We start from the raw sequence: 25,697 nt of genomic DNA, 5'->3' as shown, positions 1-25,697 counted from the left end.
CGATGTGGAGAGTCAAGCCAGCAGCAGATTAAATGCTCGAGAGAGAAAAAGATGCTGTTTTAAAAGGAAGCTGCAGCAAGCAGGTGATATTTAGACATTTATTTCACAAAATCCAAGACTAAGAACAGACAGACTATGTAACTGGACACATTGACGCCAAAAATATTGAGAAGGGAATGTTGAAGACGAAGGAGTGAATAGTGGCAAGAGGCAAGCCGAAGGCTGCTGACAAGGGCCCGACGCTATTGTAAAGCAATTTACAAAAGATTCATTGAACACAAATGCTGATGTGGTACATGAAAATGTAGCTAAAAATGTGGAGAATGCAATGCAATCAAGCATTTTGGACGATATATTGGCACAAGCTGGCCAACAACAGGCAACAGGCCAATGTGCGTTTTATTTGGACTGTTTTGCGAGACAGAGACTGAGTTTGCTGCTGATATTCTGGGGATAGGCTACAACATAGCCAATGTAGGACTTTAGCCTTTTAATATATTTGCTGCATTGGATCAGTCTTTCTAGAACAGGCAAGAGCTTTCTAGCCTCACGTCAGCAGCGCCGCATCACCCATATACATTAAAACAACCAGCGGATGGCGGGCGAGTGCGGTTTTGAAAATTGGTAAAAAAAACTTTGGTGCGGATGGATGGCGGATTGATGATAAGTTTTGCTATGCAGTTATGGTTGAAATAATAGCCCATCAGCGCATCTCTAGTGTGTGTGCCTCTCTCTCGCTCAGAGGGGAGGGGGAGGCTGAGTGGTCGATCAATATAGAGTCTTTATTGTCCTATAAGGATATTCTTTTTCACACATGTGTGAATGATATGTATATCATTATATTCCATGCAGGATATCCACAGCCTCATACATATAACATATAACATAACACACCCCATGACATATAACATATAACACCCCCCCATACCCCCCCCCCCCCAGTATCCCTCCCTCCTCAACACCAAACAAGCAAAAAGGTGGACAGTACAGACAACATAAAACACAAAAGAATAGGGGGGGGGGGGATGATTGTCACAGGAGTTTGTTAAGTGCAGTGATTGCTGAGGGTACAAAACTTTTCTTAAAGTGCGCTTTTTTCCAGTCCAGGGCTCTGTATCTGCGGCCAGATGGGAGTAGTGTGAAGAACCGGTTCAGGGGATGATCAGGGCTGCTTACTATGGTGCGTGCAAGGCGTGTGGTGGCTGTGTCATTTGCATCAGTGAGGCTGGGGGTGGGAAGTTGTATTATCTTGGATGCTAAGTGTGAGATTTTAATGAGTTTGTTCTTGCTGGTGACATTTAGTATGGTGAAGAAACAGGGGGAGCAGTAGAGTAGAAGGGGTTGGATGATGCTTTTGTAGAGTAGCAGAAGGAGATGGGGGGCAACATACAGTGATCTTAGTTTGCGTATTGCATACAGTCTCTGCACGTTTCTGTGTGATGGTGACATGTTCATTGAAGTTAAGCTTATTGTCAATGGTGAGACCAAGATATTTGAAAGTGCTGACTTGTGCAACTGGTTGGCCATGGATGGTGATGTGAGTGAGTCCAGGGGGTGATTTTGATGTATGAATGACCAGTTCTTTTGTCTTGTCAATGTTAAGTTGGAGGTAGTTATCAGAGCACCATATTGCAAAATCTGTGATGGACTGGTGGTAAGCTGTGATGGAACTGTTGTCTGTAAGTAGTCCTACTATGGCTGTGTCATCTGCATATTTGTAGTAAGTGGTGTTGGGTAGTGAACTCTGGCAGTCATTTGTGTAAAGTGTGTACAGGAAGGGACTGAGTACGCAACTTTGGGGGGTTCCAGTGTGATGATGGTTGATGATGATGTTGTCCCTATTTTCACTGTCTGTGGCCGGTTGCTGAGAAAATTGTTTATCCAGTGGATGAGGGGAGGGGTGACATTCAAGTGCTGTAATTTCTTGATGAGTTGATGGCGCTGGATTGTATTGAATGCGGAGCTGAAGTCAACAAACAGAACTGAGGCAAAGTTATGGGGAGTCTGGAGGTGGTGAAGGAGGGAGTGGAGAAGGCATGCCACTGCGTCCTCTGTCCCCCTTTTCGGCCGGTATGAAAATTGGTATGGGTCCAGTTGTGTGCTGACAGTAGGTAAGATGAGTTGTAGTATGATTTTCTCCATGCATTTCATGATTATTGGGGTGAGTGCGACTGGACGGAAGTGGTTAGGCTCTGAGGGGCGTGGCTTCTTGGGTACAGGTGTGATGATTGATGTTTTCCAGAGGGTGGGTATATTGTTGCTGTCCTGTAGGATTCCCAGAAGATGGAGTGGAAGATGGGGGAGAGCTCCATTGCGCAGCACTTCAGCACCTTTGCCGGGATGCCGTCTGGCCCTGGTGCCAGAGTTGGGGTATCTTTTGACAGTTCTGGTGGGGATGGTGGTGTGGATACAGAACTTGATGTAGTCAGTGATGGTGGATACCCTCTCGTCCAGGGTGCCCTGAAAAATACCCCAGTCTGTGCAGGCTAGAGAGCCCTGTAATTGCTCAATAGCGTCCTCCGACCAGAGGGTGACGCTGTGGGTTGTTGGTTTGATCAAGCATGGATTCTAAACTCTGGTGGATAGGATCTACAATTAGGTGTTAATTAATATTACTACGCTAGGTCAAGTACTCCCAAGTGCTATTGCGCCACACATAGTAGTTCTCCTGTTTATTCGCTTGAAAAATCGCCACATTTCATGTTGTGTGATCTTACACATTTTTATCAACTACTCGTGCAACTGTATTTAAGTAGGGAAAACGTGGATGTGTTTGATTAATGCTATCTTCCTCCCTCTACGGCTACGTCTGGGCCCGCTAGCATAGCAACATGCTAACACATTCGCGCCGCAAGCCAGAGCGTTTGAGTGCACGTACCGACACCGGACAGGTATGACTCAAATCGTGAAAGTTAAGGTAAGAACATATATTAATACTGACATTGGGTGGCGTGTTCCTTTAAGTCCTTTAAATCCATCAGAGGCGGACAGAGTACACAGCTTCAGTACTTGAGTAAAAGTACAGATACCCTTTGCTAAATTTTACTCAAGTACAAGTAAAAGTACAACAGTCAGATGTCTACTTAAGTAAAAGTACTGAAGTACTTGTTTTTAAAAGTACTTGAGTATCGAGAGTACAAGAGTACATTTTCTAAATATTGCATTACTACTGCCACAGTGCTTACATTTATGTACAGAAACGTCCTACATGGAGTTATGAAAAATGTTTATGTTAATACCTTGGAGAATGTAAAAGGAATTGAAAGTAAAATCAAGTCATTTTCAACTTTTTTACCATGTTGCCAGGGATGGACAGTATTTCTAATACATGTATTTAAAATACAAAATACTATTTTGTAATTTAAACACTACACTAATTTAAACAAGCGAAAACTATCATTAACTTAGAAAATTGAAATAGGTTGGCACATTCCCGGGATGGACCTGCTGCGTCTTCATCCATTGTTTTGTCCATGGTTTTGTCTCTTATTTAAATCTGACCATGGAGTTGACTTTGGCGGAAAGCTGAAGGTGATTGCTGATAGGCTGTCCCAATCAGTGGCGCCTGCACAATCCAATCACGTTTGAGAGGGAAACAACAAATTGAGGGTTTCTGATATTTTTCTTTTTTTCCTTTTTTTTAGAAGAAGTAACGGGTACTCACGGTTATGGATAGAAATGTAGTGGAGTAAAGAGTACAATATTTGCCTCTTAAATGTACTTGAGTAAAGTCATGAGTACTCCCCAAAAATGATACTCGAGTAAAGTACAGATCCCTCAAAATTGTACTCAAGTACTGTACTCAAGTAAATGTACTCCGTTACTGTCCGGCTCTGAAATCCATCCCCTCCTCCGTCACTTCAGGTGTGCCCCAGGGCTCTGTTTTGGGGCCCCTACTCTTCATCATCCATCTCCTTCCCCTCGGCAATATCTTCCGCAATTTAACATTCATTTCCACTGTTATGCTGATGACACCCAGCTCTACCTCTCCAGCAAACCCTCATCCACTCTCCCGCCCACAAAACCGAGGTTCTCATCATTGGCACCAAATCCATATTATCCAAAACCGACAGGTTTTCTCTCACTATTGATAACTCCTCTGTTTCATCCTCCCCCCAGGTTAAGAGTCTGGGTGTCATCCTTGACAGCACACTATCCTTTCAATCCTACATCAATAACATTACCCGGTCTGCTTACTTTCACCTAAGTAACATCAATCGCCTCCGCCCCTCCCTTACCCGCCACACTGCTGCCATCCTTGTCCACAGTCTTGTCACTTCCCATCTGGATTACTGCAACTCTTTTCTTCGGCCTCCCTCACATATCCCTCCATAAACTTCAACTGGTCCAGAATTCAGCTGCTCGCATCATAACTCGAACCCCCTCCATCCACCACATCACTCCTGTCCTCCAACAGCTCCACTGGCTCTCGGTTCAGTTCCGTATCCAATTCAAAGTCCTCCTGTTTACTTTCAAGGCCATTCACAACCTCGCCACTCCATATTTGTCTGATCTCCTCCATGTTCCCACTCCCTCCCACTCTCTCGCCGCAGAGGTGTCCTGTTATACGGAATTAATGGACGAGGGTGAGGGGCAAAGAACTCCCCGACGCGCAGCAGAGCAAAGGAAACACGCGGTTCCGTTTAAAAAGAAGCTCACTAGTTCAGCTTGTTGTACAACTTTCGATGGCCCTATAACCGCGATAGCATGGACAGTTAGCTTGTTTACAGTTGATTCCATTGTTTTGAAGCCTGCCTCTAGGCTCAACCGTCGTCCTACTATCGTTGTTATAGTTACCATTCATAAGCATTGATATGGAACGGCGATTAAACTTTTTTTTACCAGATCTACTTCGTAGGTGTCCCGTTATTCAGAATTAAAAGCCACCCCGCCAGCCAATCAGAAAATAGTATTTTCTTCTCTCCGGATGATAAATACATATAATCGGTCATTCTATAATTCAGGGTACATTTCCCATCTTCATGATAAAGATTTAGTTATTATCAAAAAAATAAATCTTTATGGAATCAATTTTGAACAATTATTCTAATAAAACACCCTTTCACCAATAACAATGTTTTATATTTATTTTAGACCCAATTTATCCACAACATATTAATTAAATTACTTCTACACCCCATATTATTGACTGTCTCCGACTACAGAGTCATGCATTCAACTTGACTAAACATGATGTTATCAAGTCTAACAATCTATTTTTTGGAGATTCATTTACTAACTAAGGGGTTAAGTGCCTTGCTCAAGGGCACTTCAGCCATGGCCTACCGGTCGGGGTTCGAACCAGCAACCCTCCGGTTACAAGTCCGAAGCGCTAACCAGTAGGCCACGGCTGCTTTTTGCTTTATTGGAGTGAAACTCTCACTCAATTGTTAAAAAACAATAATATGATTAAAAGCCATGAAATTCTGGTTTTATACATATCATGCAGTAACTAGTTTGAGGTTAGGATGTGGACCTAAGCCACAAAATGATGGGAAATGTCAACTCTGTTAATTCTGTGTTGATTCTGTGTTAATTCTGCATAGATTAATGATAACAGAGTTGACAATGATGTGCTGTCAACTCTGTTTTCAGGTATGAAGGTATGAATTGAGTGGATGTTATGGACGCATGTGTGTCTGAACACCATTTCAACATCCATCGTTCCAGCCCTGCACGTCCTGGGGTTTGCCTATTTATTGCTCTTATGGCTGTCGGGACAAAGCTCTTACTGAGACAAACCTTTCTGCATATGGGTAGTTTGTGAAGGGTTAGTGAAGTGGGTGGTCTGGGTCTTGAGTTATTATAGTGGGTGGTCTGGGTCCTGAGTGATTATAGTTGCCTTGCAGATTAGGGATGAGATGACTTGAGGGGGGGAATAGCAATGAATTTACTGGCTTGAATGGTTGTCATGACCTCTTGTCATGCGAATGAAACTTGATGGTTAGTCCACATAGGCTTACCTTTGCACAACATTAGCACTGCAGAGTTTGCATGCCTCCTATAATGTCTGATATTTCCCTATCTGCTATGCGCTTTGGTTTTTTTTTTTTAACGGTAACTTACACTTGAATAACCAGTACTAAATATCAGTGCTGGCATCATAGGAATGTTTAGTCCTGCTATTTAACATGTTGCATTAAACAAGCAATGCAAAGTGTTTAAAACTATTGTACCAACTGGACATTCACAATTTTCTTTCAAGGTCCCTACATTAAATAACCGGCAAAGAGTGGGTCATTCTATGAGCAAAGTGTCTCTTGCATGAACTGTGGAAGCACTGAGCTTATCCATGTGAGCTTAGGATCTTGCATTTTTTTTTAATTAGCAAAATTGATTTAGCCACATTGTGGAATTAGCTTTAGTTAGACTTTAGACTTTGGCTGCCTTTTAAATTAGGGCCCCAAGGCTCACTCAAGTCTCAATCTGATTTTTCCCCCTTGACAAATCAATGTCCTTTGACTTTTGACTTGACTAAAACTACTGCTAAGTCTAATGCAGCTCAAGGACTTATGAATATGGTTTGTGAACACTGTATTTCCTCCTTGCTTACAGTACTGTCTATGTCCTGTCCACTCTGTTCTTAGGCTCTCTAGGCAGAAAAAGAGGATTGTTGCCACTGTGATGGAGTATTGCCCCTTACTTGACTCTTGCAACATGACCACTGATGACTGGGCCACCATTGCAAAAGACATTGAGGTACTTTTTAGGGTAGCATAATGTTGGTATTCTTCGGGAGAGCATAATGGTGGCATTAGTTCAAGTTCAAGTATTCTTCTTGTATTCTTCTAAATTCTTGTGCTCAAGAGCCAGTGTGTGTGTGTGGGGGGGGGGTAATGGGCTGTGTGGGAAGGGGGATGAGGAAATGGTTTGTGTGTGTGTGTGTGTGTGTGGGCGGGGGGGGGTGATGAAATGGTGTGTGTGTGTGTGCGGGGGGGGGGGGGGGGGTTGAGGAAATGGTGTGTGTGTGGGGGGGGGTGAGGAAATGGTGTGTGTGTGTGTGGGGGGGGGGTTGTGTGTGTGGGGGGTGTACCTGTGTGTGTGTGGGGTGGGGGGGTAATGGGGTGTGTGAAGGGGGATGATGAAATGGTTTGTGTTTGTGTGTGTGTGTGTGTGGGGGAGGGGGGTGATGAAATGGTGTGTGTGTGGGGGGGGGGGTAATAGTGTATAGGTGTACCTGTGTGTGTGTGTGTAGGGAAGGGGTATGGTGTGTGTTTGGGGGGGGGATTATTAAGTAAGTTGGGAGTTTATAAGTTGGGAGTTTTTTGTAAGTTTCCATTTGTGATTATTTTTTTAGTGGCAACCAGAGTTTGGTGTAATGCGTTACAAAGTAATCGTTACTGGACTCTCATTACATTTGTCAGTAACGAGTAACGTGTTACTGTTCTAAATTCAGTAATCACACTACAGTTCCTAGCAGTGTGTGAGCAAAGATTACTATATTCTACTATTTGAGAGCAGGGGCGCCGGAACGAGTTTCAAAGTGCAGGGGTCAGATAATGAACCCCCCCCCCCCCAACCAGAGAAATAAAAATAAAAAAATGCAAAATATTCCCGCAGTTACATTACCACATTCTACAGAGTGCCTGCTACAAACCGCTAATAATTTCAGATAGGACCACAGACACGCTTTTGTTAGGGCTTCAGCCCCACATGAAATTTCAAAAGTAGACAGTCAAAGCCTATTTGAAGCTAACACCATGTCCTAACCGGACAGTATGCGAGCGAACATTAGCGATAAAATCCGTTTAATTCCATTGTTTTCAATTGGAGTGTCCTAACTGCAAGCGAAGCGAGCAGCGCGACGTTTTGAGAGAACTTTTGTTGGAGAATAAAAAAAAAAAGATTGATTGGCCAGCCGATAAATCAGGCCGAATCAGGCTATGAAAGTTGAGCATTAGCCTTTTTGCGCAGCCTACACAATTATATTTCTAGGTCGTTTTACAGTAAGATACGCCTATTAGTGATAGATAAGAGGTAAAGGAATGTGTTCTTGGTGAAATTAGAAAATGCATCATTTTGTGATTTTCGACCCCCGCTGCATTCAACTCGCTATATCTCGAAATGGATTTCCGCGACTCAAGACTCATTTCGTCGTGGGACACCCCAAATGTATAATGTTCTACATAAAATGACTAGGGCTTTCAATCGCTTAAAAAATGTATCCTAATTAATTACATACTCTGTGATTAATTCATCTAAATTAATCGCATGCATCCATTTTTGCTATGAACATATCTTAAAAACAAGTTTGGCAGAGGAGTGAATCAATGAACAGCCAAACCAACACTTTAAAGTTCAACATGTCCCTTTGGGTCAGGCATCAGCATAGTTCCTGTTGTCAGATTATTAGCATGATAAATGCAAATGACTGAAGTTACCACTCACTGTCAATGACATACAGTACATGTATGAGTACCTAATGAGTACCTAACACCAAGGTAATGTGTGGAATACCACCTATGATTCATCCTTTTTTTGGCCATTCAAACATGTAGGTTTTTATTCACATAATTTTTAGGTTGTTGCCTTTTCTATCCAGTAGGTGGCAGTCCAGGATAAGAAATAGTAAATAAACTAAATAGTAGGAACAAAGAAATTAAAGCAGCATAGCCTACAAGTGCAAACAGAAATGTAATGTGTGGAGTTATTGGAATGGAAAAAAATGTAACCACCTTCTACATACTTTTGAAGACATTTTGTTTCAAGTGTGCAACAAATGTAGTCAATTTATTAAGGGAGTTTGTCAGTCAGTTAGTCGGTCATAGGGTAGGCTCAACAAAACGTTACCAAAGTTAGCTGGCGTAACTCCGGATTGTTTTGCATTGAGGTGCTACTTGACGAACTCCTATGGTAGGCAACGGAAATTCCTTACTGCAGAAATAGTAGATTGATGCTCCTGTCAACAGTATTGGTCTGGGCGTTCTTTTTTAAAATGTAGGCCTAGGCTAAATGTTTCATTCAAAGCAGTGCTTTCTCGTCTGCCTACTTCAGTCACGATAGCCAGACTGCACTGGGTCAAATGTCACTATGAAATGCGATTAATCAGCGTTACATTTTTAACACGTTATTTCTGTAATTAATTAATCGAAATTAACGCATTATTTTGACAGCCCTAAAAATGACATAACTTACAGTTACACAGAATATTATACAGTGTTCAACATAAGTGAATACACCCATGCTAAAGTTGACTAAAAATAAAAAATCATCTTTTGAAAATTGATCTTAATGCCTTAATTAAAAAAAAATCCAGTAGCTAGCTAGCTCGCTACTCCCTCCCCCTCCCTCCCGTGTAATTGAAACTCTCGCGCATCTCGTAGGTTATTGGTTGGAACACTTTATTTTGCCTTTGAGTGGTTGGCAACACTTGTTGGTAGCAATTGTTTTTGTGTGCAGATCTCAGAGCTTAGGCTGCCTACAGAGACACAGTTTTTTGACGGCCTGCTTATGGGGCGGGCAGCTAGCTTTTTTGGGCCTGTAATCGCTTATACAACCTTTAAAGCAAGGTCTATACAATTACTATGTGTGTGGGGGCGTGGCATCGCAATGATTGCTTCCCATCGTGATGATTGACGAACGTTGATGATATTGTCCATTGGCCCAACCCTAGTTCGGGCATAGTTGCTTCTCAATGGAACAAGCCCAGACTGAATTTCACAACCTTGTGGGCGACAGGGTTAAATTATCGCTGGCTTCCAGGCTACAACTTTCATGCAATTTTGGACAGACGTCCACTTGTTACTCATCCAAGCCACACCTGGGAAAACATAAACACTGACATGGAACTTGTGAAGTGTAGGCTATCAATTAATATACAAGTATGTAAGTAAGTGTATGTAAGTGTAAAGGGGAATTAAAGGGTCATCACTGTTTTTTTGGGGGGGAGGGGGCACATGACGTGCTGACGTCATCGATATGCAAATTAGTGTGTGGCGTCATCTAGCAATTTTTTTGGAGCTGGCTTTAGCTACTTTCCATTTGAAATAGTTGCCAACACTGCGTCCGGGGTGTAGAGATGTGTATGCCATCTGCAAACCTTGCATACGTCCCTCGGTTCCGACACTGCAATATGTGGACGACATTAGCATTCAATTATTAGGCTATTTAAAATTCCATGTGATGTGATGTGTGCATAATAAGCCTTTTGTTTTAGTTAGTTTTGCATTGTTCATTGTTGCCTTTAGCTTGTACTTGTTGAAAACTGATCCCTTTGGCAGGTGAACTCTTATTTAACAGGTCTATACATTGGAGGAAGCTCAGACAAAAATTACTGAAGCATGTCTGATTGGTAATAAGGTCCTGTTCCATTTAATGATAAACAAACAACTGTTTAGAAGTCAGTTTTGTGACTCTTGGTACTGCTTCCTAACAAACAGATGCAAGGGAAAGCTGGCTAGGATAATCAATCAGGTGGGCAAGATCATCAGCATCCCACAAAAATAGCTGTCAGATCTGTACATTCCGGCAGTGGAAAGGAAATCAAATTCCATTCTCCAGGATCCCTCCCACCATCTCCACCGATGTTTTGAGCTGCTACCATCAGGCAGAAGATACAGAGTGCCTCTGGCCAAAAAGTCACTATACACAAAATCCTTCATACCCAAGGCACACAAAACATACATCTTACACAAACATCACACACACATGATTAGCAACATGTTGGACAATAAAGCTTTTTGAATCTTCGAATATGTAAGCAATGGTGCCTAGTCATTCATGTCAACTGAGCTTGCTTCGGTCGGTTTTGTTTACAGCAAACCGCCTGTCGCTAGAGAAGCTAGACCTTTAAATGTTGCTACCCCATCTGTTGTAAAACATTGACAGAACGATTAAGGTATTTGTTGAGAAGCAGGATGTTTTGGCTGTTCTCTCTACATGATTCACGGTAGGCTATTTCATTGTTCTGATTGGTTAAGTCTATCCAATTGTGTGCAGAGGCATTTTTTTCCCTGTATCGGTTGAAATGCATCACGTGCATTTAATCACGTCCCAATGCAAGCTACATTGCTACAATGCTACATTCTGAATAGAATTGACAGGGTTCCCACGGGTCATGGAATTTCTGAAATATCATGGAATTTTGGAAAGTCTATTCCAAAGTCTATAACCTTGCCTAAATACATAATACAAATATTTCCATGCAGAATTGATGTATATCTGGTTATAGCTTTACTGCTTGCTTGAATAGCTTTGTCCATTTATTCATATCCTGCACTAAAAAAAGTAAAAGATTCTTGAACACTACAGTACATGGCTGCTCTGAAATCATTGGTTGGTATATTGTACCATTCATTATATACTAAGTCATGGAAATTCAGTTTTTTTGTCAGGAAAAGTCAGGGAAAAGTCATGGAGTTTTACATTTGACTTAGAGTGGGAACCCTGAATTGAGTGTGGCTACTGTATATCAGGCTAAGAAGCCAGTGCAGTGTTTGAATTAGTTTTGTCAAAATGAATGTTGTGTTGGCATGAATGTGTTTGTTTTGTATTTATATTCTAGAAACACTATGAGAAGTTTGATGGCTTTGTGATCCTGCATGGCACTGACACTATGGCCTATACAGCATCAGCTCTGTCCTTCATGTGTGAGAATTTGGGCAAGCCAGTTATCCTCACAGGCTCACAGGTGACAATTTCTTCTAGACCACACTGACAAGAAGACTCGATTGTGACCCCTTTATGTATGAATTATAACTTTTTAAAATCAAACATACATCATTGTAATATGTTAATATGTTTGTTTTACCCATTGCAACACTATTTATATCCATCTGCACCTATTAAAACATATTCAAATAAAATGTAAAAATATGTAAAATGTATCCTAATATATAATCATTTTCCACTCTTAACTGGGCTTTTAAGGTTCCCATATATGAGATGAGAAATGATGGTAGAGACAACCTGCTGGGAGCACTTTTGATTGCAGGACACTTTGTTATCCCAGAGGTGAGTGACACCACTATAGTGTAAATTTTTCACTAACATGAATTTTAAATTATATTCAGCTTAAGTACTGTAGGAGGAAACTGAGACATACAGCAGAGGGAAACTATTATCTGTTTTGTATACTTTGCTGCATGTTAAAGTCTTGTTGTCAATACATCTGCTTCTACTCAAACTTTCATTGACTATCCTTTTCTTTCCTTCCCATCCCTTTCTTTGCAAGGTTTGTCTATACTTCCATCACAATCTGTACCGAGGAAACCGTGTCACAAAAGTGGATGCTGGGAGTTTTAACGCTTTTAACTCTCCAAATCTTGCTCCATTGGCCACTGAAGAAGTGGACATAAAAAGTAATACTTTAAGCACAGGAACATCTGTTTTCAGACAAAAACATGTAGGCCCACAGTGGTTCTGCAATTCCAAATGAACAATTACAAGTTGTCTGGCAATATTTCTGCATACTCTGTAGGTCTCAAGGTGTTTTGAGGCATTTCCTTGCATTTTTATGGATTGATAAGAACAAAAATCAACTGATGTAACAAATGAAGATTAATACAACCTAGTGGAATATTTTCAAAACTGCATTTTGTGAAAGTTAAATGTTATTCTGTATTTATTCACTGTATTTAAATTTTAATAGCATTCTAAGCCGTTCTTGTAACAAAGCTTACCTGTATAATTTCAATGTGTTATCTCTTTGACAACTACAGTCAACTGGGACACTGTCTGGCGGGCCAACACTACAGCCAAGTTCACTGTCAACACTCAGATGAATCGCAATGTCGGCCTCTTGCGTCTGTTTCCTGGCATTACGGCAGAGACGGTAAAAAAATTTCACTATTCTTTCCCATCCGCTGTTGATCATTGGTTCCATTATTCTTTCTCCTCCACTGTTGATCGTTGATTCTTAAAATGTTAAAAGGTGCTCTAAGCGATGTTACGCGGTTCTAAGCTAAAACATTTTTTGAAACATACAGCAAACATCACCTCGAATTAGTGACTGTACACCAGTTGGGCTGTAGATGGTGGTGTTGATCGAAGGGTTACCAGTACTTACCGTATTTTCCAGACTATAAGTCACACTTTTTTTCATAGTTTGGCCGGTCCTGCGACTCAGGTGCAACATGTATATATTTATATATATGGTTTTTTCCTCTTCATGAAACATTTTTTGACTGGTGCGACTTATACTCCGGTGCGACTTATAGTCCGGAAAATACGGTACTTCATTTCTACAAGTACGCACACACACACACTAGGGAGGTGCATTTCTGGCAAAAATACTATTCGATATTCTCTGAAGTATTCGAATATTATTCGAAAATCTGTCAATCAAGAACTCCCCCACACATGCACGCACACACAAACTGCAAAATCATCTTCAAACTGATAATTTCACAATGTTGCCTCAAGCATTAATGATTTTAGGCTGCAGGAATGACGGTCTTAGACTACAACATGAACTTGACGTCAAACTCATTTCATCACTCAAAATTCAGTATTCAAAATTCGACGCGATTCCGACTATTCGACGACCGTTGCCCATCCCTAACACACACACACACACACATGCACGCACGCAAGAACACACACACACTTACACCCATGCACACAGGACGCAGTGTGCATTCAGCACGCAGGATACTATGCATCCTGATAAAGTTCCCATGGCCTTTGGAATTAAAATAGCCCCACATCATCACATACCCTTCACCATACCTAGAGATTGGCATGGTTTTATTTCAGTTAGCCTATTAGCTGGTTTGATTTGCATTGAGCTCTGGGGCTATGGTGAAGGGTTTTACCATTTATATGACATCATTATGGTCCTCAGACATTAAGTGCAGGATACTTATTGAGCCTCTGAATAAATACTGACACAGTTGCAGTTACCTTGTGATGTGTTAGTATTTGGCTATAGCCTCCTCTCTGGCACCAAAGGAGTAAACTGCCAGTGCCCTCCGCTCTTTTCGATATATGGCCTTAACAAAGTAGCAATACAACATTTATGTACACGCAAAACAGCTAAAATACAACATCAAGATAATATTATTGGCCAACTTACTACAAATGTCCGATGGTTCCGCTCACACACTGCCCCAATGAGGAGGTCATAATCCGAAGGACTGAGCTACAGAAATGGGATCTCTAGTCATGAAATGTGCCCAAAACACATACTTTTAATAAAAGCTGAACAATACTCGCCCTTCCGCAAGCTTCTGTGTATGTCAGGCTTCTCACACAGTGAAAAGTTGATCTGTAATAAAATATAAAAGAACACATCAGTAAGTAACAGTGTTTTAAAATGAAAAGCTTGATGACAGGACTTATTTGCTGAATTTGACAAGAAACACATGTGCAGGAGTTTGCACACTGTCTCATAACTAAGCAATGGTGACAAGCTACTGCACAAACCTTATTAACAAATCCTCTCCTCCAATCCGTTAGGAGCCCTTTGGGTGCTCCAAAGGTATAGAAACCAATTCAAAATGCAGGCAGTCACTTCCCTCACACTTTTAGATGTAAGTGGGTATGCCTGGGCCCACTTAGTAAAGTAGTCCACCATTACACAGATATACCTGTGGCCACTTTAATGGGCTTCAGTCTTCCCACCAAATCTCAAAAGGCTCTAAAACAGGGGTCTCAAACTCAACTTACCTGGGAGCCGCTGGAGTTAGAGTCTAGGTGTGGCTGGGCCGCATCAAGTATTCCATAAAAAAAGGGTTTCAAGTATTAAAAAAAAGTACAACCGATCCAATCATCTCAATCTTTACTAATAACAAGTCAGAACAAGCAGAACATGAACGGTTCTTCAGAACGTAGGTTTCTTTTACTTCTTCCTACTCCTTGCTGCCAGAGACTTGGCAGCGCTTCCTCTCACACAGCTGAGCTAAATTTGGCTTGAGGGAGAAAGCAACTGAGACCCTCAGTATGGCTTTAAGATGCTCATCTTTAAGTTTGGACCTGAACTTTGATTTATTAAAGTTCATTGTGGAGAAGAGCTTTTCACACACATAGGTGCTGCCAAAGAGGCACATGATCCACTTGAACATCCTGGAAAGCTCAGGGAAGGTGGGGGGCAATTCTCTCAAAAATTGTCCAAGCTTGTTTGTTTTTCCACTCACCTCCCTGAACTTGGCTTTAAGTTCAGAATTGCAATGCAGGTCAATTACTGTATTATCCGGACTATAAGTTGCTCCGGAGTATAAGTCGCATCAGTCAAAAAATGCCTCATGAAGAGAAAAAAACATATATAAGTCATACATTTATTTAGACATTTATTTCACAAAATTTCCAAGAACCAACAGACTATGCAACTGGACACATAGAGGCCAAAAAGATTGAGAATTCTACCAGGAATCCTAATGAAGACAAGGAGTGAATGGTGGCAAGCTGAAGGAAGGAGGTGGGCCCGACAGTAATTGTAAAGCAGTTTACAAAAGATTCACTGAACAAAAATGCTGATGTGGTAGGCTACATGAAAAGTTAGCTACAAATGTAGAGAATGCAATGAAATCAAGCATTTTTAGTTGGGTCATCTATAGCAGTTCCGAGACCGTGGAGAGCGAAGGTTCGTTTCTCACTAGAGTTGTCATCTATAAAGGTTAAAGAAAAAAATTAGCCGGGGTGCCCCTTGCAAAAATGTGGGGAGATTTTGTGAGAGCCCTATATCCAAAATGGCTGCCGTAAGCCAATGCTGGAAATTAACTTTTTAATGGTTTTGTCCACAGTGCTGCATTACACATGGTTTCTGAGACTATTTGGGTCAAGAAATTCATAAATGATGTAGATTTATTGATTTGACCTATTTTTGACCTTCAAATTCAAGATGGCCGCCAATTTTTGGCTCTTTAAATGTCAATGTTTCAAAATCGTCATAGAGTTGTAATATTAGGCTCAAATGGAAGCTCTGCTCAAACTAATTCACCCTTCGCTAAGCCACACCCAAAAACCGCCACAGGCCAATCGTGGCTTAGCAACCCGTCACTAGGCACGGGAGGTCTGACAAGCTTTTCGAGTTTTGCCATGTTAACCTGTGGAGACTGAAGGCCTGTGGGTCATGAAGGGCACTTATTTGGATGTGTGGTGCCCTAACCCACGTAAAGACACAGTAAAATAACATGTTACACTATAGAAACATAATATAATTGGGAACACATATTGTTCTAACTATAAAAAATGGCATATTGCATATTTCCATAACCGCGAGATACACGCTTCACGATAACGGCAAGAAGTTGCTAACAGACGTTCACCAAGATGTATAGCCCATCAGCAATCTATTAAAAATAACACCTATTTGAAGTACCATTCATGATATGTAGTCAAATATTGAAGTTGTGGGAAGTACATAGCTTAAATGGTATGTTTCTTTCGTCCCCCATGCCTGTTCCATTCATTCTGGCCAGGAGAGTCGAATGAAACAAAACGCACATTCGACTTCTGCTTAAATAACTCATGAACGGTTTTGTTCAGAGATGAAATTCCAACTGTATTTGACAGAGGACAGATGTAGGTTGCTAGTGACAAAATATTAGCTTTCAGTGTGGTACGATGTCTTTGTAAATTACATTTAATTGAAAAGTCCCGGTTCTCCCCCTATGTAATAGACGTGCAGGGTGCTAAAGCTTGTCAGGCATAGCAACAGTAACTAAGAAGGGCGGGACTTAGCGAAGGGTGAATTATTTATTTGAAATAACTAAAAAGACTCTCCATCTGAATCTGTTGAATCTCCACACTGACTCATTACATTACATTACATTTGGCAGACGCTTTTTTAGCCAAAGCGCTTTTGGACTTGACTCGGATTTGAACACTGGAGACTCGAACCTGGACTCGGACTTAATGCACAGTGACTTGACTACAACACTGGCAATATCCATAATACCATATTAGTCAGTCTGGACTAGCCTAGCTCCCCCCACTTAGCTCTGCCTGAAAGCAGGAGGGCACGCAGCGTTTACACTTGCGTGCATGGCGGGGAGTGTAAGTAGCCAGTTTAACATCCAAAGACAGTCATTCTAGGTCTACTTCTCAATAATTAATAACATAGAGTGACTCGTTAATAACATAGAATGACTCGTCGACTAAATAAATTGCCGTCAACTAATTTTCATGGTTGATTAGGTCGACTAAGTCAACTAATCGCGGCAGCACTACTATCTGGCCTAAATGACACAGACAAAGCTTCCAGTACGGTCAGATATTTAATTTCATGCTCCCACAAATGCGCTAAATCAAGTTAACTGGATCTGTATTTCAGTGCAATGTGATATTCAAAGAAGGTGGTGCATAGACAGGACAAAAGATGTAGTGCAGTGTAGACAGTATTATACAGTTGTTTTCAAAAGGTGGTTAAATATAAATATGTGCAGTGTATTAGCAGTAACCTTATAAGAGCAGAATAAATATGGCTATGTAATATGAACAATGTATGAACAACAGATATGTGCAATGTAGTGGCAGTACCGTTATAGTAGTAATAAGAACAATATAGATACATGCAGTGTATTAACAGAATATATTACAGAAAAAATGAATAAATATGGATATTTAGTATGAACCATATAAACAGATATGTACAGTTATGTGCAGTGTGGTAACAGTACCATTGTAGTTCAGAAACAGTAACATTTATAATAGTATGAAGAGCAGTAGAATATGGCTATGTATAAGTGTAATTACAGTATGTACATATATAAATAAATAGACACTATGGATGGGATAGGGTAGTGCAGTTGTGTGTGTGTGTGTGTGGGGGGGGGGGGGGGGGGGGCTGGGGGATGTCCGCCTCCTTGTTGTCCCTGTCAAGGCTGCCATGGTTGTGGACACCTCAACAGGCACAGGCAAGGAGGCATCAGGCGGGGGCGGGGCATGGGGTGATGTGGGCTTACTTCGTTGGATGTCACCGGCATGCAGAGCTAGAGTTTAGTAGGGTGACAGCCACAGGAAAGAAGCTTCCTCTGAAGCTGCTGGTTTGAGTGCGGAGAGACCTGTAACGCCTCCTGGAGGGGAGTGGGGTGAACAGTCTGTGGTTGGAGAACAGTCTTTGATGATGCTGCGCGCCTTACGCAAACATCGCTTGCCCTGGATGGCCTCGATGGAGGGGAGTGAGGAACCGGTGATGCGTTGGGCAGTTTTCACACCCTCTGCAGTGCTTTTCAGTCATGGGCAGAGCAGTTGCCATACCAAACTGTGACACAGTTGGTGAGGATGCTCTCGATGGTGCAGCGGTGGAAATTCACCAGGATCTGAGGAGACAGATGGACCTTCTTTAGTGTCCTTAGAAAGAAGAGATGCTGATGAGCCTTTTTGATCAGGGTAGATGTGTTGAGGGTCCAAGAGAGGTCTTCAGAGATGTGGACACCCAGAAACTTGAAGCTGGTGACATGCTCCACCTCAGTCCCGTTGATGAGAATCTGTAACAAGATAACACGGCAACCAGATAACATGATGAGCCATATTTACTTGCTACATTCATAATAACATTAGCTGACTTCTTTTAACGGTATAAGTCAAATAAATTTCACTACATACCACCAGCTGGTTCATGGCGCAAGCAGGTATCATGTAAGCAGTTTAATTTAGTAAGCAGTTCACGTGGAGTTAATATTACGCTATTTAGGTATTTTATTTTATTGGTGGCATATTCATGGTCCATTGCATGTAGCCTACTACAGACATGTAAATATGTCATGCATATTTGTATTTGTTTGTCTCCAGTTCATATCAGAAAGTGACAAATCTGCAAACATCACCCGTCTTGTCGCCTTGTTGCACATGCACATGCGTTGTTACGACTACATAAACAAATATTTGTCCGAACCTGACCCAACCCGCTCGGGTCGGGTAGCCACACTCTAGCTGAAACCACTTAGTATGCCTAAGACATGAAGCAAGCAAAAAGTTTGGCATTTTATTTACAATATATTGTATGTTGTTGCATATATTGTCCACATGTGTCTGTGGCTGTGATGCTGTGATTTTTGAAAGAAAATATAAATATGATGTTTACTACTTGCTACTGGACGTGTGCTGAATACTTTGATTTTGCAGTCACTGATTTCAGTCTTCAAATTTCGGAGCACATCAAAAACACAAAAGTACCTAAATCTGGCCCCCAGCTCAAGAGTTTCAGAATGTTTTTCTGCACCAAAACTTGGTTTTGTATTATAGTGATCATAGCCATAGTTACATATGCATTGTTACTTACTGACTGCTTACACTAAATCTTTTGATATGCCTGTTATTTGTTCATAAGGTCAGGGCTTTCCTGCAACCACCTATGGAGGGCATTGTTCTAGAGACCTATGGAAGTGGTAATGCTCCAAACAATCGCATTGACTTGTTGTCAGAGTTCCAGAAAGCCACCGATAGGGGGGTGATCATCATAAATTGCACCCAGTGCCTCAGGGGTTCTGTGACCACATCATATGCAACAGGAAAGGTGAGTATGCATTGAAGATATTGAATTAAGGTTATTTATTCATTTTAGTGGTGCACACACTTTCTTTTTAAATCTGACAGGCATTGAAAATGTAATGAAATTAGGCAATATCAATGGCAGTCACACAAGACCCCCTGTCACTTTTCCCTTCTGCAAAAGTCAGACAGCCCCATAACTCCAATTGCACACTTCTATTTATTTAAAAAAAATACTATTATTCTGGTGAAGCAGCTTAGCATCAGCAAAAAAAAAAAAAATGAAATGGCTGTTATGTATATATCCATTTGTGTTGTGAAAATGATACTCATGCCTTATTGTTGTTGCATCCTGTATGGTCTATACTTTAATCAGTGTTTATCTGCATACACTTTTTACAGTCCCTTAGTGATGCCGGTCTGGTGGCTGGTTGTGACATGACCCCTGAGGCTGCTCTGTCTAAACTTTCGTATGTGCTGGCTAAGGATATTTCTCAACTAGATAAGAAGAAGGTATGCAGGCAGATATCTCTACTTCAGCTTTTTATTAAACTATCAGTATTTCTCCACTAATGTGCTCCACTAATGTATAACTTATTGATTTTCTGTCTGCAGATGTTGAGCCGTAATCTGCGTGGTGAAATGATTGCTGACCTACGTGGAGCCAAGCTTTCTCTTAGAGACAGTCGTTTCATCCAAGTCATTGCTAAGTCCCTTAGAATCAGCTGCAAAGAGGTAAACTTTAAGATTTCTCTTCAACTGTGAACTTAACAAGTTTAGCTGGGTAGATCTCCTACTTATCCCAGAGCTGTGTACGAACAGTTGGTTTCATTTCTTCCCAGTATTGTGACAAATGGTGTAGCTTAAAGGCTTTGAACATTATTAGTCAATGCAATTCTGTTGTCAATACGTACAGTACCCTCCAGAATTATTGGCACCTCTGCTAAAGTTGACTAACAACCGGTATAAAAAATAATCTTTTGGTGATTTATTTTCATCTCACAATGAAAAAAATAGGAAAAATCCAACCTTGAAGGGAAGCAAATGTATTTTGAGAAAAGGGAAAATCTCATAAAGAAATTAATATTTTTAACAAAAACACATCGCTCATAATTATTGGCACCCCTACTTGTAATACCTTCTTAAGCCTCCCTTTGCCAATAAAACAGCTTGTAATATTCTTCTATGACACCCCATTAAGTTGGAGAATACAAAGCAAGGGATTTAAGACCGTTCGTCTTTACAAAATCTCCCCAGATCATCCAGATTCCTAGGTCCACACTTGTGCATTTTCCTCTTTGACTCACCCCACTGTTTTTCTATAGAGTTTAGATCAGGGGACTGAGATGGCAATGTCCGAAGCTTGAATTTGTGTTCAGCAAACCATATTTGTTTTGATCTAGACGTTTGTTTTGGTTCAAGGGTTTGGCCATAATTCTCATTAGGCATGGGGTTCTTTTCAGTATAGTCATTCTTCTATGTATGCCAAACACACCTAAAGTGTTTCTAGCCAAAGAGCGCAATTTTCATTTCATCTGACAATAGACCACACTTCCACAAAGTCACTGTACCATTCAGTAACTCCTGCCGTTTACATTGGTAATGAAATGACTGGACAGGCTTTTACCTGGCATGCCCTCCAAATAATCTATAAGCAGTGAGGTCACTTTTGAAGATTTTTTGGGGTACTTGGTGACCCGAAGATGATATCTGGGGGCAGCCGTGGCCTACTGGTTAGCACTTCGGACTTGTAACCGGAGGGTTGCCGGTTCGAACCCCGACCAGTAGGTACGGCTGAAGTGCCCTTGAGCAAGGCACATAACCCCTCACTGCTCCCTGAGCGCCGCTGTTGTTGCAGGCAGCACACTGCGCCAGGATTAGTGTGTGCTTCACCTCACTGTGTGTTCACTGTGTGCTGAGTGTGTAATTCACGGACTTAGATAAATGCAGAGACCAAATTTCCCTCACGGGATCAAAAGAGTATACTTTATACTTTATACTATATACCTTTGTCTGTATCTCTCCAACAGTGGTTCTTATGGAATTTTTTGCCTATCTTACCATCCTCCATACTGTATGTGGGGGCAAGATGACCACGGGTCTTTGTCCAAGCTTTTGTCACATTTCCAGATGATTAGAACTTTTTAATCATTGTTTTAACTGTAAATATAGGCATTTTCAACAAAGTACCTAGTTTTCATAGACATTCTCTCTGACTGTCAACACACTTTCTTTTTATTTAAGTTTAGTGTATTATCTTGTCTTTCTGATGTTGAAAAATGACTAGAGGATTTAGCCTCTGTGTGCCTTTATTTTCATACCATACTGAAAAAGAAAGTCATGAACTACTTCTGAAAGTTCACAGACACTCTGATTAACTTAAATAAATTGAAATTAGATAGGAAAATGCTTCTGTTTTGTATAAGATTTTTCAGCGGTGCCAATAATTCTGAGCAACATGTTTTTGTTAAAACTATTTATTTATTTATTTATTAATTTGAAATTAGGAAAAATCCAACCTTGAAGGGAAGCAAATTTATTTTAGAAAAAGGAAAGTCTCATAAAGAAATAAATATTTTAGATATTTATTTTATATAATATATTGAGACTTCAAATTGTGGGAAACATTAATAAACTGTATCAGTGTCAATGTATTTGAAGTTGAAATAGTGACTGAGACCAAATGAAAAAAACAAAACTGTTTTTAATACCCTCAATATCACACCTTGTGCACTTTTTTACCGAAATCTAGGGCCCTTTCGAGTCAGGAGTCATTAAGTACAGACTTTAAATTGTTTGCACATGCTTTTTGGTCTTCCACTTTTGAAAATTTGAAGAGGCAAAATTTGAAGAGGGAAAATATTAATGACCAAACATGGCACTTTTTACAAACTGAAAAATTAAAGAATTTCAAGGTCTGAAAAAGATATGAAGACATAAGATTTGCACAGAAATATTTCACAGGCCTTGGTTTTAGGACCCTAGGCCTTGATCTAGACAAGGATTGAACAAAATCTGAGATGGTGCAGCAACAACCTTATCTGATTTGACACAGAATGACCCAATTGATAAGTTTATCTTCAATCCCATCCACCAAAAGTCGTGGTAGTTAAATTGAGGGGGTCAGAAAGAATGTAAAGGGAGGGAAAATATTGAAAGCCAAACCCTTATGCTTGGCAGGAACAATATGTGACAATTCTGGTAGGGCATAGTCCACATTTAACATTATTAAACGCTTGCATTTTGTTACTGCTTGGAGTAGACATGCACCGACGTCCTCAACTTCAACCACCTCTAAAAATAATCCTGTCTTATTAGACCACACAAAACACACCACCTTTTTTAATGCGTTTAGTGGCATGTGACTCACCTAAATGTGGAAAAATGTGTTTCCATTTCATTTTTGTGAAATAGTGCTATTTTGATACGTCTGAAATACCACCTTTGCACATTTTCAATGTTAATGGAAATGAACCTAATGAAAAGGTAGAATTGTTTAAACTTGAAAGTTGAGACCTCACACAGCAAGAGGCTTGTTCACTGAGGGCAGATCTGACATTCTGCCGGTGCTTTGCTCCTTCCACCGTCTTGAATAATTTTGAATCATTCAAATATACTTTATACTTTTTATTGTATGGTGTTCCAACAGTGGGCCAGAAGTGATGGTCCAATATCTGGTAGTCCGATATTGTATCTGCTATGTCTGTTTTCCAAGGAGCTGGAGGGTATTCGTGATGCCCTGAATCCTACCCTGGCCTGTGCAGCTGCCAAGATTGGAGACGTTGAAGCTCTGGATGCCATAAGGGAAATGGTTAGTGATATTTTGGTTTGCATTGAGAACTCTTCCAATCGGAGCAGATTTAAAAGCCTCCGTGGCACATTTGAAAAATCATACCATAACATTTCTAAGGTAGTATTTCTAATGTGGCAAAATATTCTAATGTTCTAACAGCAAAATATTTGTATATGCTTACTTATGTAAATTATATATCTAACCATTTCAGAGTGTTAGATTGGCAGCTTGGCAACTCTAAAAAATATCTTCTGAGGCCGTGCCAATATATTACGTCCTCAAGGAGCCGACAAGCACTTAATAAAATCATACTTTGTTGTGATTTTAAAAAATTATCATTTTGGTTTTCAATGATGATTGGCTGAATCGCATTTGATGGTAAAATTCATTGTAAAACTCAACGCAACCTTCACATTGACTGCATTTAATTCTATATTACTGTGCCACGAATGGATACAAAAGTTAGTTGCTGCATCTCACCATTGCTTGTCTCAGCATTGCTTGCTTCAGCATTGCTTGCTAAAAAGTCCAAATATGGATGTATTCTTTGATTATGTATACCGTAATAAATTTGATAGCATTTCCCATCTTTGCTGAGCAAAATGTTTGTGTGAAAGGAATTAGACGCCTGTCCCAAGCATGAGCAGGTTGAGTACGGCGATTGAAGCAAATAAAAATCCGAGCTATTAATCAAGTTTTTACGGTAAGCTGTTGGTCTGTGTTGATTCACATCCTAGAGACAATCATAGCATAAACAAATTGCCCTGTAGCTGCATGTATGGCTTGAATGAACCTTTTGTGTATTATATGGTTGCACTCAGTTCAAGTACAAGTGAGATGCATCTAATTCTACAGTACCTATTACACTACTGGTATCACATTTTCTCTGACAGACAAACATTCTGGCAATTGATAGTATTGCATAATTCATCCAATGGCATGCCATAATGCCGTTATATAATACAGCAACTATAATACAGAAATACTGGCCACTGCTGGACAAAGTATCCCTCACTATTGCTTGGACAGCAGAATAGAGAAAATAGAGATAATGTTATTGTTACCATTCTGTGTACATATGGCTGAGATTATAGCTGTAAGGTTTTGTTTTTTTTAAACTCCTGGCAGTAGTTAGACTTTATAAACTCTAGTTGATACTTGAAGTTAATATTTGGTCTATGTGTTTCAGGGCAGCAGCCTTAGCATGGAGGACTATGATGGCCGCACACCTTTACACATTGCTTCTTGTGAGGGTCATCTCAAAGTAGTGCAGTATCTTCTTGGTCATGGTGCTACAGTCTATGCCAAGGATCGTTATGGTGATACGCCATTACGCAATGCTATGCGATTCAGGTGATATTGGTGTGTGTTTGTCTGTGTATGGCTTTGTGTGTGTGCTTGTGTGTGTTTGATTTGAGCTTATGTAGGGGATCATTTGTAGTGAAGGTTCATGTGTAAGAAGAACCATCCTTTGTGGCTGAAATAATCTTTCTTGGTTACATGGGTACATACACTCAATCATAAAACACTACAGTATGTGTCAGAGAAGGAAGGCGCTCAGCTGAAATAAAAATGAAGTTGTCTGCAAAAGCTCATTGGGACTTTCCATTATTCATAACAATTAGGGGCTCTGTGTCTATGGATGTCTGTGTGGTTTGCATGAGTGCCTTTGTCTTGAGATTGTTAAGGAGCATGCAGTTTTATGATTTGCTTTATGCTTAATGACCCAGTGAAGGCCCCTGTTGAATTTTTTTGTGCCATAGCAGGCCTGCCAACCTTGAAGAAAGTTTTCGAGTACCATCTCGATCTGGAAAGAAACGTTTTGGATAGCCAACACATTTACTCAGAAATGTCAGAAATCTTAATGCAATATAATATATGAAGTTCAGATGCAAAAGCCTCTAAACCCTAAACGAGATAACGATGGTGAGTGAATGCTCTGCTCTCCACACATAGTACACATTAATCAAAACTTGCTAAATACCACTCTCTTCCTGATCTGAAATATCGATTTGCAGGCAAAAACCTACAGGAGCCTGATTAAAAAAAAAAGGCTCATTTCAAAAGAAAAGTGGTCAGATGGATTTAGAGGGTTTTGCACAGGGCTCGAATTATCTTTTTGTCTTTAAGGGGGTCATAAAAAGTTGGCACATCCTGTGCATAGCCTAAAGGCGATACAAATAGCCTAGGCGCGAGTGGCGCTTTTGCGCAGTATGTGCATGGTAGGCCCTATAACTTGACACACACACACACAACAGACAGATTTTTCATAGAAATCGATTCCTTTTAATTAATTTCAACATATGATTGATTGCAATAGTCCATATTTCATTTCAATTTCACAATACAAAGAAATAGACTAAACGATTTAGTCGGAGTGTCATTCTCAATTTCACAACGTAACTCATGTGAACCAGACCACTGTCTCAGATAGGCTATCCTCAGTGTCAAACATAATAATGCATGTAGTCTTTAACTTATACACAGGGAAAATGCACTAACTGGCAGAAATTAATAAAGCCATTGCAGCCAA

General features: G+C 40.5%; 1 protein-coding gene across 3 annotated transcripts in view; it reads left to right on the top strand.

Moving 5' to 3' along the window:
- aspg (asparaginase homolog (S. cerevisiae)) overlaps positions 1-25,697 on the top strand; it is a 72,304-nt gene that overhangs the window by 23,010 nt on the left and 23,597 nt on the right. For all 3 annotated transcript variants that reach the window (XM_076275212.1, XM_076275211.1, XM_076275209.1), the window contains 10 exons: positions 6,588-6,699; positions 11,504-11,629; positions 11,869-11,952; positions 12,173-12,299; positions 12,660-12,772; positions 19,211-19,396; positions 19,774-19,884; positions 19,987-20,106; positions 23,087-23,182; positions 24,354-24,517. In XM_076275212.1, the coding sequence (XP_076131327.1) occupies positions 6,588-6,699; positions 11,504-11,629; positions 11,869-11,952; positions 12,173-12,299; positions 12,660-12,772; positions 19,211-19,396; positions 19,774-19,884; positions 19,987-20,106; positions 23,087-23,182; positions 24,354-24,517 (1,239 nt within the window). The remainder of the gene's footprint in view (positions 1-6,587; positions 6,700-11,503; positions 11,630-11,868; positions 11,953-12,172; positions 12,300-12,659; positions 12,773-19,210; positions 19,397-19,773; positions 19,885-19,986; positions 20,107-23,086; positions 23,183-24,353; positions 24,518-25,697) is intronic.

This window comes from Alosa pseudoharengus, unplaced genomic scaffold (genome assembly GCF_046254945.1).
Source record: "Alosa pseudoharengus isolate Yale_2024_CS ecotype anadromous, Long Island Sound unplaced genomic scaffold, YU_APseudo_1.1 YU_APseudo_1.1_scf_8, whole genome shotgun sequence".
In the NCBI taxonomy this organism is placed as follows: Eukaryota; Metazoa; Chordata; class Actinopteri; order Clupeiformes; family Clupeidae; genus Alosa; species Alosa pseudoharengus.
Note: the sequence above shows the minus strand (reverse complement) of the source record. Positions and strands in the feature narration are given on the sequence as shown.